Source organism: Cricetulus griseus, chromosome 2 (assembly GCF_003668045.3).
Source record: "Cricetulus griseus strain 17A/GY chromosome 2, alternate assembly CriGri-PICRH-1.0, whole genome shotgun sequence".
NCBI lineage: Eukaryota > Metazoa > Chordata > Mammalia > Rodentia > Cricetidae > Cricetulus > Cricetulus griseus.
The window spans coordinates 29,645,608-29,659,013 of record NC_048595.1 but is presented as its reverse complement, the minus strand read 5'-3'; the positions used below and the strand labels follow the sequence as shown (position 1 = coordinate 29,659,013).

General features: G+C 43.0%; 1 protein-coding gene across 11 annotated transcripts in view; it reads right to left on the bottom strand.

The window, feature by feature from the left end:
• Nucleotides 1–3,270: 3,270 nt before the first annotated feature.
• The window catches only part of Macf1 (microtubule actin crosslinking factor 1), a 329,681-nt gene continuing 319,545 nt past the window's right edge, over nucleotides 3,271–13,406 (bottom strand). For 8 of the 11 annotated variants that reach the window (XM_035439636.1, XM_035439638.1, XM_035439641.1 and 5 more), the window contains 3 exons: nucleotides 8,742–8,953; nucleotides 5,551–5,680; nucleotides 4,573–4,829 (listed from right to left, as the gene is read on the bottom strand). In XM_035439636.1, coding sequence (XP_035295527.1) covers nucleotides 4,573–4,829; nucleotides 5,551–5,680; nucleotides 8,742–8,953 — 599 coding nt within the window. Of the gene's footprint in view, nucleotides 4,830–5,550; nucleotides 5,681–8,741; nucleotides 8,954–13,406 lie in introns of all 11 variants that reach the window. The other 3 variants (XM_035439635.1, XM_035439637.1, XM_035439644.1) reach the window with 1 other exon arrangement.

Genomic DNA, 13,406 nt, shown 5'->3' with positions numbered 1-13,406 from the left:
ACCACTGCCCAGCATGGGACTGATCCTTGGCGGGTCCATGTGGGGGATCATTCATCTCAGTTTGGGAACTAGCCACCTACTTTCCACAGTGCTTCACATCCCTGTAAAGTAACACAGGGTTTAGCCAGCTGCCCAAGAGCCTCCATCCAGACTTCAGTTTGTCGATGGTCATGGTGGGCTGCTTTGTACTGGGCCCTGAACCAAGACTCCATTTCTGAGCAACCCGCTCTAACAGGGTTGACCATCTGTGAACTCGGTCATTTCAAAGGCAGAACAAAAGCTGTACCCCGAGAGGAGTTGGTGGAGTTTCTGAAAGGGCAGAGTAGGTGTGCTGGGAAGAGGAGGTGGGTTCCAGTGAGTGAAACCCCAGAACAGCAGAAATGTGAGCTTTCTGGCTCACCTGCTGACTGTGACTTTGCTGTTACTGAACTTTACCCTTAGGGGACTCAAGATCATAGAGTAAGGATGTGTACTGAGATGTATTTAGAGTGCAAATTCTCCATAATGTATGGAATGCTGGCATTCCATAAACATTAGCTATTGATGTATCATTTAAAGCCCCAGTTAACACTAAATTTGTATCATTTATCTTGAATGTGTGTGCACACACGAGCATGTCATGTGTGGAGGTCAGAGAACCTTGGTTCTTGTGGGAGTAGTTAGTTTTCGCTTACCGTGTGGGCTCTGGGTCAGCCGAGCTCAGGACATTAGTCTTTTGCTGAACCATCTCAATGGCCATCACACATGTGTTTTTTGAGTCATATCTCAGAACTATTATTATGGGGAGAGGCTCATGTAGAGAGAGGTTAGAGGATGATTTTGTGGAAACTGTTCCCAACCTTTCTGTGGGTTCTGGGGATTAAAGGGAGGTCTCCAGGTGTGTGGCCAGCACCCTTACTCCTGACCACCGTGTCAATCTCTGTAGGATTTTAAGCCCCCTCCCTTGCCTATTTCCTATGTTGCACACAGCTTCCTATTGAATGGAAAAAAGCTTTCTGTGGTGCTACTGAGCTCTTTTTTCCTTTTTTTTTTTTTTTTTTTTTTTTTTGAGGCAGGGTTTCTCTGTGTCTGGCTGTCCTGGAACTAGTTTTGTAGATCAGGCTGGCCTGGAACTCACAGAAATCTCCCTGCCTCTGCCTGTGCTGGGATTGAAGGCGTGCGCCACCATCACACAGCTTCTGCTTTTGTTTTTAAAAGATTTATTTTAACTGTGTGTGCACACATGAATACTTATGTCTGTAGAGACTAGAGGCATTGGATTCCTCACCCAAGATGGGTGCTGGGAACTTAGCTCCAGACTCCCTGGCCACCTCTCCCACCCCCACCTGCTAGCAGAGCTTTGACGAACACTGAGAACCTATATCTGGGAAGAAAATAAGAACAGATAGTCTAGGCTGAAAAGATGGGTGCTAGCCACTCCTGACACACTCCTGCTGCTGGGCACTAGGAAGCAGAAGCCAATTTGGGTGAGAACACTATCTTACACTAAATTCCAGAAAAAGATTTTAAATGAAAAACAAATCTATTTAAATTATATGTAAAGCTGGTTGTGGTGGCACATGGCTTTAATCCCAGCATTTGAGAGACAGAGGCAGTGTAAGGCCAGCCTGGTCTACCTATGAGTTCCAGGACAGCCAAGGGTACATAGTGAGACCTTGTCTGAAAAACAAAATGAGCACATGTGTCACGTGTAGGTGTGTGCATGTGAGTGCAGGTGCATATGGAGGTGTTTGATAAAAAGATTCTGAGAGCAAACCCAGGTTCTTTGGAAGAGGGGCAAATAAATGTTCTCAGCATCTCTCCAGCATGTGGGTATGTGCATGTGTGCACAGGTATCCATGGAAACCAGATGATCCCCTGGAGCTGGAGTTGTATGCCAGCCACTATATGGATGCTGGGAACTGAACTCAAGTCTTCTCCAAAGGCAGCAAGTGCTCTTATTTTTATTTATTTATAATAAAATAAATATTTTTATTTTTTGAGACAGGGTTTCTTTGTATTGTTTTGGAGCCTGTTCTGGAACACGCTCTGTAGACCAGACTGGCCTCGAACTCAGAGATCCTCCTGCCTCTGTTTCCTGAGTGCTGGGATTAAAGGCATGCACCACCAACGTCCGGCCAGCAAGTGCTCTTAATGGCCGGGCCAACTCTCTAGTCCCAAGTTGACAGCTTTAAGGTTACCCAATTTCAAAAGAGTAAGTATGGAACACACCAGGCTATCTATGCCTTTCTATCTGAACACGTGGCCTATGTGGCTTTGCCAAATATGCATTTATATCTTACTAAATTCTGGAATTCTAGGAGGGGCATGTGGTCTGAAGAGTAAGAACACAGATCTGAGTTTGAGCCCCTTTCTTGAGTTCTCATTATTCAAGTCAGTATCTGCTTGTTCTGGTCATGTCAGGGCCAGCTAAAGAGGAAGCAGGGGCCTCACAGAGCCTACGACTCAACCCCAGAAGCATTCACCAGTGGCCTTATACGGTGATCTCCTGAATATACCGGCTTCTTCATCTATAAACAAAGGAATCAGAATGGACTGCCTTCAGGAACTGAGAGATGTTCAGTGGGCTCAACTTTACCTGATATACCTTCCCCAATTAGTGTTTTTCTTCCTGAGTATGGAAACTACCAAGAGGGTCTCAGGGCAGCTATTCCCTCTACCTTGTCCACTGTGGACTATGACAGGAGGGCATGTAGGCAAACTAGTAAATTCAAGAAGAGTGAAAGAAATAATGGATCTTGAGATTTACATAACAGTAAGACACCTTTCTAGATTAGCAGCAGGCAATGAGTGTCATCTGGTCACTGTGAGAAGGGGAGAGCCACCTGGAAATCAGTTGTGTGGTGCCATCTGACCAGTTAGTTTAGCAGAATAGAGTTCTTTCTGTGCCTTGCATGTCCATTTGTTTCCAGCCTATACAGTGGTCTCAAGGTTAACAGGATAACTACTCTGGCTTGTGAAGTTCCACCAAATAACAGAGATTTCATCATACTGAGGAAGTTTGCCCATCCCACAATAAACTCATACACTATCTGTTGAATCACATAGGTAGACAGGGTCCCTATGTATCCGTGTGACAACATCTCACTTCTTTGGTGCCTCGTTAAAATTAACGAAAGTAAAAAGAAAAAAGTAATGAGTTCTATGATTTTTCCATCAAGAAAACTCTTGTTGAATGATGTATTTAAGTGCTACAACATTTTTATGCCTTAGGAGTAACATTTAAATAAATATAAAGTGGTTCAGAATAAAGCCAGGAATTACAAAACATTTGTTACTGCAAGCAATTTTAATACAAAAGTGTGTCTTGTTTTTAAACAGTTCATTGGTAGAGCTTCAATTTCTGCCTCAATTAAAACCAATTGAGATAATCACACAGCAACATGGTCGGAGCTGACGAGGAACAGCAGCTAAAAAACAGGAGCCCCAGACAGCCCCCCTTTGTGGTCAATTGGTCAGCTGACTTTATTACACACAAAAAAGACTGAAGCAAACGGGAGTGGAGAACAAGTGTGCTGGTGAACTCCCTTAAAGGTGAGCAAGTATTTGTCTTAGGTCCACATTTCAAAATAGGCTTATGGAATTCATTCCTCAGTTTGTGGGAGGTTGAGGGATTCAAATAAATAGCAAAAAAAAAAAGGCAGAAGAAGAAGAAGAAGAAGAAGAAGAAGAAGAAGAAGAGGAGGAGGAGGAGGAGGAGGAGGAGGAAGAGGAGGAGGAGGAGGAGGAGGAGGAGGAGGGAGGAGGAGGAGGAGGAGAAAGAAAGAAAGAGAGCAGATAAACAAATCTGTAATTCACAGTGCCACCAAGGAGTCTCCCTCACCAGGGCCTGGGGCCTGGTGAGCACAGGAGTTACTGATGGCTAGGCTGGACAGTTAGTTACTAATCAGTTTAAAACCCCAATGTTCTGAAGTTTCCTTTTACCCCTGAATCCTAGCAGCTATGTGCCTTTACACCCAGTACTGAGACATTATTTTAAGACAGTATTGCAATGAACTCTTTGCTGTATCATGTGCAAAAGCTATCTAGATGAGGTTCTGTCTCTTCAGCTAAAATTACATGACAGTAATGGAAATGCAATCTTAAGTGCCCTCTCCTTAGTTCTTGCTAATCGAGGTGTCTGTGATTTAAAAAGAAGAGTTCCTTAAACATTGTGGAATTCTTATTTTTTAATATAATTTATCTTGCTGATATAGCAAGTCAAGTTTATAAAGTAGATGCATTTAGGAATAATCCTAAAAGATAAAGCAGGTTTACAACCCTGCACCACATGAAACCCTATTTAGAGGCTTTTCTTTTTAATACACATTTTCGTCTTGACCTTTTGTTTTCCTCAAATATTTCATCTCTGGGCCCCATCCATTGCAGGGTTACCAGGAGGCAAATTTTATCTACATAAATATTCACATGAAAATAGTAACTTACAAAAAGGAAAAAAAAATAAGGCAGCTTCATAACACAATTATTCTTTTACAATTTTAACAATATAACTTCTCCCGTTCAGAATAAATATACACCCAATGTATGGAGTAGGATTCAAAGTGGATAGTGGTGTGGGGTGCTTGTACAGTGTTATCGCTTGGGACCCGGAGTCCTGGGGGAGGCAGTGGTGGTCTTCTTAGACATGGTTGGGATTTTGGAAGGTTTGGTGAGCCCTCTTCTGGAGCTGCCCTGGCCCCCTGCAGCGCTGCTCTCAGAAGTGTCTGAACAAGCTGACTGCGTCTCTAGAAGGTCAAAGTCAGAGGCATCACTTCCTCTCCGGCTGCTGGCTCGACTCCCGGCCCTGCTCCCGGCCCGACTCCCAGGACGGCTGGCGGACTTCTTAGGGTCTGGAATTTAAGAGTAAAGCAGGAGATTTAATGGAGAAGGCATGACATGGAAACACAAGTGACTGGAGGCCACGGGGTTGCTGCTAATAGCTCTTGCTTTGCAGAGAGGCCTTGGGGGAATCACACCATCCCAGACCCACACTTCATCACCACAGCAGGTGATGGACCTTTTCTGCTTTGTGAGGCTACCTGTGATCCCACGCAGCAGAAAGCAGCTGCTCTGAACCGATGGACCACCTTCCAAAGCTGCTCAGTCACCACGGCCAAGTAGGTGAACTGATAAGGTTGTAGCATACATGAGCAGATGGCAAATGGAGTGGGAAGGGGAGAAGCTGAGGCCAATTTTCAAGTTCCCAGGAGGGAGAGTTGCAGTCAGCCAGTGTCCATTCTCCCAGTTCACCAGCATCCATAACAAAACACAGCACACTGGGAAAGTTACTAACAGTTTGCTTTAGCTCTGGGCTGGCCCTTTCTGCCTTGCCCTCTCTCAACTGTAACCATTGCTGATCCAGAACAAGGGCTCCAGTGTTGAGTGTAGGAGGTTAGAATTTGCTGCACTGACAAGAAGGTAGCAATGGCTGCCTAAAAAGTGTGATTGTCTTTCTGGGCAGGACACCAAGTACTTTTCCCAGCACTGGCTCCTGAGAGACTGATGTATGCCCGATTCAAAGCAGCTGGGCTATTCCTCCCCCACTCAGCCCTATGCGTGGTGGGCACTTACCTGCCCGGTTAGTTTTGGCACCTGTGGAAGCTGGGGAAGAGCTATTGCTGGTGTCGCCAGCAAGGGATGTTCGGCTAGAATGAAAAGTTGGTGTTGGTCGTTTCAGCTTGCTGCCTGTTGATGGAATAACCTTCAAAATAATAAAAGGTCTGATTACTTGATAAAATCTTTGACAGTATATAATTAAATCGTCTATTTAAAACTCTCTTTATAGACAACTACTTGAAAAAGCAAATTAAAAGTCCAGGAAAACAAATATTTATTTGCAAAATGTCCTAGGATGATGGATTTTTAAAATATTTTCAAGAAGAGGTCCAAGGTCCAATTAAAAACTTCAGAGTATCTTCTAACCCTGCTATTCCGGAGGAGTGGCAGCCTTTCAATGCCTGTTATCCTGCTGATAAATTTCCCCTAAAAATGTGAGAAGATCTTCAAGTAATAAGACACGACAGTTAAAAATGAACCAAGCATCACAAGAAGAGACACACCCAACCGCCATCAGCACATGCAGCAGCTGCAGTCAAGATGTCTTCATGAGCCAGCCTGTATCTCTCTGCTTCTCCCTCAGGAGATGAGGGATGAATCCATTCTCCATTTCTATCACACCCTTCCTGTTCAGCCATCTTAGCTGTCTGGGCCTCTTTGCTGTTTACCCTATGGCCTGGGGAAGTAGTGTCCCCTTGCTCATAACTGAGCCCACATTGTCACTGTAGAATAACCTTCTTCCCTATGCACACGCGTGGCTTAGACCATGTACTTCAGTGCTATGCTGAGAGGGTGACTTCATCAGAGAGGCCTCACCGCTCAACATCACTTGATTCATTTCCATTTTTAAGGATAACATTTTTCACTGCCTGATACACACATCTGCTTATTGCCTCTTTGTCCCACATTAATTATTGATCTCACTTCTTAGTACCTACAACTACATGGCAAAAAAGGACTCTACCACCTTGCTGAATAAATGATGCACAGAAGTGCGTCCTAATCTGAACAAGAGCTGCATTCCATGACTGCTGTTCCTGGGAGAAGCTACATTTCCTTATGTGATTTTTTTTTTTTAAATATCATAGACAATGTACAGAAAGAATATTTTAAAGTCTGTTTTAAAATGTTACTTATGACATAGTTTACAATTCCTTCAAGTAGGTTGGGTAAATTGTTTTCCAGAACCTTTAAGATGCTTTACGACGTTTATAAGGAGAGTGAAGCACCCCATCTCATTGTGCAGGTTGAATTTCTTCAAAGGAAAAGCCAAAGCGACAGAAGTGATTGACACTCAAGCAGGAACTCTCCTGGCCGGCCACCCAGGAGGAGCACCACCAGTTCCAAGAGCTACCCTTCCTGAGCATGGCTGCCTGGAGTTCACAGCTCTGGTGCCTCTGGACTGGGTTCTAAGTTAGGGCCTGGCCTGGCCATAAAGTATCAATGAGTAAAGAACTTGAAATGAAAGATTATATTGTAAAATAAAACAAAAAAGGTCCATCTCAGAATCCTATGGAATCTGGGTCATGAGCAACATTGATTGAGACCTTTCATATTTGGGATTTCCAAGGAGCTGGAGCCATCAAGAGGGAAAAAAATCAAGGGCAAATTGAATCATGGGTTCGAGAGTAGTCAGCCAGTGCCCAGATCTTAAATTTGAGACCAGTTCTCAGTTGGAGTTTGAGCTGGGGGTGGGATAAGTTCACAAGTGGCAGTTCATTCACAGCCTCTGGCTTCTGTGCCAGTCCGAAGGCAACACTGTGCTTGGAGGGTTGGAACCCAACATTCCCTGCAGGAGCTGAGAGATGCAAAGTATGTTGCTATTAAACCTCTCTGCCAAGATTTTTTTCTCTTCCTCTTTTGAGACGGGTTCTTAAAACACGGTCCACATGGCTTTGCTGTCAAATCTGCTGCCTCAGCCTCCCAAGTGCTGGGATTATAGTTTGCTCCTCTAATACTGCTCTTCCAAAAGTGTTTAGATATTTTAATGGCTGCATGTGAACATGCGTAACTGTTGATATGTGCACTTGAACTGAAGCTTCAGAAATCCAGGTACCCAAGAGAAGGAACCAAGAAGGTAGAACTGGAACCCCAGAGCAGTGGTCACTTCTAGGGAAACTGTGCTCAGCTGGAGTAGATAGCACCCATGCCTTGGACTCATGTGGCAGCACCAACCACCCTGGGGAGGGGTCTTGCAGATCATCCTCCTGTTCTAAACACACAGAACATTGGTGAACATGCGCTGTGGGTTAATTTCAAGTGTTTATAACTTGTCTGTGCAACTGACATTTGGAGACTTCAAGAGACCTAATTACAAGTAATATCAATAAATAAGCAGCCAGGAATAACTGTTATCAACCATCCTGAACAAATGTTATGCTTAAAAACTTATAAAGATGGCAAACAATCTTGTTTTAGGCATCTCTTATTCATCTCCAGTTTTGGTGAATCCGAGTTAGAAACTCCTGAAAACACTTGGCCAACTTGATCAATCAGCTGTGTCAGCAAGCACCCCAGAGATGGAAGACACATTGGGCTCATGTCAGGAAAAAGAGCTGGGCAGGTTCTTGGCATGAGTGAGGGCCTCTTCATGACCGTGTCCCACTCAGCAAAGCCATACTCTACCTCAGGGCTGAGTAGCTGGAGGTCAGGACAATGGCTGTCCCTGACATGGGTGCCAGCTTTACTGTTTACCAACCAGGGTTTGTCATAACAGCGAGAGAACTGAAGTGGAGTCTGTGAAATGGAAATCCAAAGGGAAGGGCAGGAACAATTGAAAATGGAACAGAAAGGGGAGTAAATTGGAAACAGAAAAAAAACAAAAACAGACACTAAATTTTAAAGAAACAGAAAACAAACAAAATATACGTAAGTCCAATGGGCTGAGATGGAGCAGGTAGAAAGGTATTCTTCATTTACAGCTACTGCACCAGCAGGCTCATCTGTCAGCTCCAGCTGCACAGACAGTACCTGAACTTTCCAAACCTAACTCTGGACAAGCTCCAACTCAAACTAGGAGTAAGAAGAAAGAACTGTTTCTGATGTAACCAGCCTGAACAGGCATTTTACAAAATCCCTCAAAGGTGGCAGAGCTGCTCTATGTTTTTATGTTCTTTTTCTTGCTAGTCTTTTCAGGGCGTTGCCATCAATGAATGTCTACCAGGATGGGAATAGGAGAGAACAGCATATAGGAGGTCAGCACATACCTTGGTCCCGCTGGCTGGGGTGGCTGGAGAAGAAGGCATGGATGTACAGCTGTGATTACTCTGACTAGCACTTGAGCTGGAACGGGTGGGAGAAGCTGCTCGGGAAGATGGTTTGGATCTTCGACCCCGTGATCGGAATGGAGTCATCCCCTGGGATGCCCCTTCTGGCAGGATGAATTTTTCTCGAAGTTCTATGTTAGTTCTGCCTCGTGCTAAAAAGAGAAAACACACACACACATACATATAGTCAAGTTATCTTAAAAATGCATCTTAGTCATACAGCTGCTTGACCCCATGAAAACAGTAAGCTGTGCATAGGTTTTATACCACCTATGGATTCTTTAAAAACAGCTTTGTCATGTTCTGACCCACAGCAGACACAGTGGCTAAGATCTGTGCTTGCTATAACAAGCAAGCCTATCAATAGAGGACCACCCACTCTGTTGTCATCATCTGGCTTTGCTGCTGTCCCCTGGGGTAAGCAAACTGTAGCTGCCCAAGGAGACACAGATACAACAGGACACAACCTTCTGACCTTAATCAAACTCCTGTTTTCTCTCTCATAGACATGTGTACTTTTTGCTGAATTTCTGTAAGATATATGGTAATAATATACTGGAAAAAACACTAATGGCATCAAGACTCTTCCATTTGAATTCTGTCAATCACAATACTAAAGAAAGGAGTTCAGGAAGCCAGAACAGTAAAGATGAAAACAGAGTCTTTAAGAAGTAGACATGTAGGGAGAGAGAAAGACCAAGACCATGCACAAAACTTCGAGTGAGAATTTGTTAGGTAAAAAGCTGAAAGCAGTAGAAAGCTGAAAGACCAATTGTAAGTAGAGAGGAACTGAAGAGGAGGAATCAGGAGCAGCACTGAAGGCCAGACAGGTGCTGGCTTATGGCTTTCTGGAGCTGTAAGACCAGAACTGAAAATATGGATTTAGTCAGAGATATCAAGTGCAGCCAGAACAAATGTTGATGCAAAAGACACTACTAATTTAAAAGAAATACTTCCTCTGGAAAGGATTCCTAGATTTCTCACTGGACAATGCCCTGCAGTAACCTTGGACCTGCTCATTTTAAAAATATACTAAACCTATCTGGCAGGTGGTGGCAGAGTCTTGACTGAATAAACATTTGATAGTTCCCTTCTAAACATACTGCCTGAGAGGATAAAAAAATCAGCAGAGGATACAAGAGGAAGCCTCGGGAATGGCAACAAGTTGGGGACAGCCACATTAAAATGTTTTAGAGAGGGCTACAGGCAGGTGGTAGCATGAGCCAGATACTTCATAGACTGAGGCAGGGAGGATGTTTCAGCCCATTAGTTTGATACTAGCTAGGGCAAACAGAGCAAAGTTCCATCTCAACAAACACACACAATGAAGAAGACCTGTAGTGGAGGGATGAGATTATGTTCCTCCCACACTACAATTTGTACAGTATTACCACATGCAATACTACACTTGATTCTCATTAGCATCTCTATCCCATTAGACAAGGGAATATAAGTGACTGCAAAGACTGGTCACATCCCATTTGAGGTAGCTGGTCCATTAGCTATTCTCTTTACCCTGCCTCCAAGCCATCCATGGCCATTCTCTTCAGAGCATTACCCACATCAGTTTATCTCCACTACGCCACGGCATTTGCTGGGTAAAAAGATCTACTTCACAAGGGGACCTTCTTGGAGTCCCAGAAGCCATGTAAATGCCAGGTATGGAGGTGTCCATCTGTAACCTCACAGGTAGGGAGAGGAGGCAGGCAGATCCTAGGGGCTCACTGGTTAGTCACTCTAGCCCAAACAGCCAACTCCAGGTTTAATAAGAGAAATGCTTGAGAAAGATATGCCAGCATCGGCCTCTGACTTTTACAAGCTCCAGCACATCTGCACTCTTCCTCTGCCTTCTCATTCTTACAACCTACAGCACATCACAATTAACATACTGGCATATCTTTATTTCTTTGAGCAACTGTATACATACTTTTATTACAAATATCAGGAATATTCCTCTATTTTCTATGTGTCTCATGTTAAATTTCAACTAACTTTAAAGTATAATTTCTTCACACACACACACACACACACACACACACACACACACACACACACACACACACACACACTTACTGGTTAAATGTTGCATATCTAATTTGTTAATAGTTTTAAAAATACTGTATCCAATGCTGTGACAACTTCTAAAATATTTTGGTACATATCCTGATGTTTCCTAAAGATAAATTTATGTAAGTAGCTTTTCTGGGGGAGGGAGAGACATTTTCTTCAGAGGTATAACCCCTTGTAAGTGGTCCATGCTCCTTCAGTTACCCTAATTAAACTGTGATTCAATGGGCACACACATGCATACAAGTGCACACCCACACACAGAGTTCTAAGCCAAATATTTTTTAGATTACAAGTGTCATGTTGGGCTGAAGAGATGGCTCAGTGGTTAAGAGCACTGTCTGCTCTTCCAAAGGTCCTGAGTTCAATTCCCAGCAACCACATGGTGGCTCACAACCATCTGTAATGAGATTTGGTGCCGAACACTGTACACATAAATAAATCTTAAAAAACAACAACAACAAAACAAGTGTCTTGTCTGTATGTATGTATATATACCATGTGTGCCTAATGACTGTGGAGGTCAGAAGAGGTTGTAGAGTCCCCTAGAAATGGAGTTGTGGATGGCTGTGAGCCACCAGATGAGTTCTGGGAACTGAATCTGCTGTGTCCTCTGAAAGAGGACTAAGCCAGCTCTCTAGTTCCTTATTTTTATTTTATAGAGTATGCAGGAAGGAGGGAGAGAGAATGAGAATGTATGTACACATGAGTGCAGGTGCTCACAGAAGCCAGAGAGGGCATCAGATCCTCTGGAGCTGGACTTACAGGCAGTTGTTAAGTCTCCTGATGTGGGTGGGAACTGAACTGTGGTCCTCTGCAAGAGTATTATATGCTCTTAATTGGTGACCCAGCCATTTTTTCCCAGCCCTGAAAACTATCTTTTAAATCTCCATAAATGAAGATTTCTAGATCTTAATTACCCAAGGGAAGCAATGTCTAACTCTTATAAATATATATAGTACATGGGCACAGGTATATCCATTTTGAAAAAGAAGAAACATGCCCCAGTGTCCATGTATAAGTCAAAGGACAACTTCAGGGGTTAGTTCTCTCCTTCCACTATGTGGTTTCTAGTCATCAGGCTTGGCAGCAAGTGCTTTTACCCTCTAAACCATCTCATCTCACTAGGCCTAGAAGCACTTTTTTTTCCATCCAAAGCATTATGTCCTTTGTCATAAAAACAAACAAATCTCCTTTGCCACAAAAACAAACAAACAAGACCCACTGTGGCAGAATCAGAAAACTGTATAAATAGCAAATCCTACTAGTAGAATATTATTATTTTTTAAATTTGACTAAACGAACACATTATTTGAGACTGTTTTTTGTTTCAGTAGCTATGTAAAAGGAATTAACAAATGAGTTGGTATTAGTAATCTTGTCACTTATCCTATGATGTCCTCAGTATATCATCCTCTATAGTTCACAGGCACAAAGGATACAACAGCAATTGACCCCACAGAAACCCTAGATAGGTCCTTATCCACTTTTTGGTGAAGGGTCTTACTATGTAGCGTAGGCTACAATTCTTGATCCTCCTCCTCCTTCTGCCTTAAATAGCTGGAATTATAGCCAAGTGCTACCAGGCCCAGCAAGTAACTTGTCTTCTTGATGTTCATGTCCCTCCAACTTACTGCCAGGCACTACAGCCCTTTGGCATTTACTTCTAGCACTGTTTTGATGTGACAAGAAAGTCCACCGACAGCTACTGAAAGCTGCTGGTGAATTCTACTTCTGTCAATGGACAATAGTTGATTGCTGGCTCCAAGGAGGGATTCCTGGAGAGTAGGCTTACCTTTGCTCTGAAGGATGAAGAAGAGGGCTACCAGTTCCCACAGAAAATGGCTACTAGGTTGCCCTCCCAAATTTCTTTGGAGTTCCAATTTTTACTGAGGAAGATAAAGATAATGCAGGTAGTATTCTTGCCAGCCAGCAACATAATATAAGTGTGAACAGAGCAGGCAGCAAACAAACAGGCAACCAAGGATTATAAATGCCACATGCAGTGTTGCTGTTGCTCAGCCTAACTTTATACAGACAGGAAAAATGGAACTATAATAGATTTAGAGAACACTGTTTTGTTGTTTTTATAGAGATAAGGTTAAAAAGATGTGTATGTTGCTCCTTATTTAAAACAGTTAAAAGATTTTTAAATTAAGGACACTGGTTCATGATATGATTAAATACTAAAATTGACTACATCTTTTTAGAAACTTCTGATGGCAACCATTTCTCCTCAGCTGTTTATTCTGGCTTGTTGGAGCAAATGCAGAATAAATTAAAGAGAAGAAACTAACAGATACTCCTGCACTCATGTGAGAGACAGACTTTTGGGTCTCTATAAGTCTTTCAGAATGATTAAAAACAACTTTCAAAAAAGGTTATGTACCAGTTATGTTCAAACATTTATTTTTGCTTAGTTTATGAATAAGCTTTAACAACCTAACTGCACAGGCTGGACCAACTAAACACAGAGTACAGGGTGGGGGTCAGGACCATCGCTTAAGAGGCCAGCTGGCCCTTAAGTTACTTAAATTT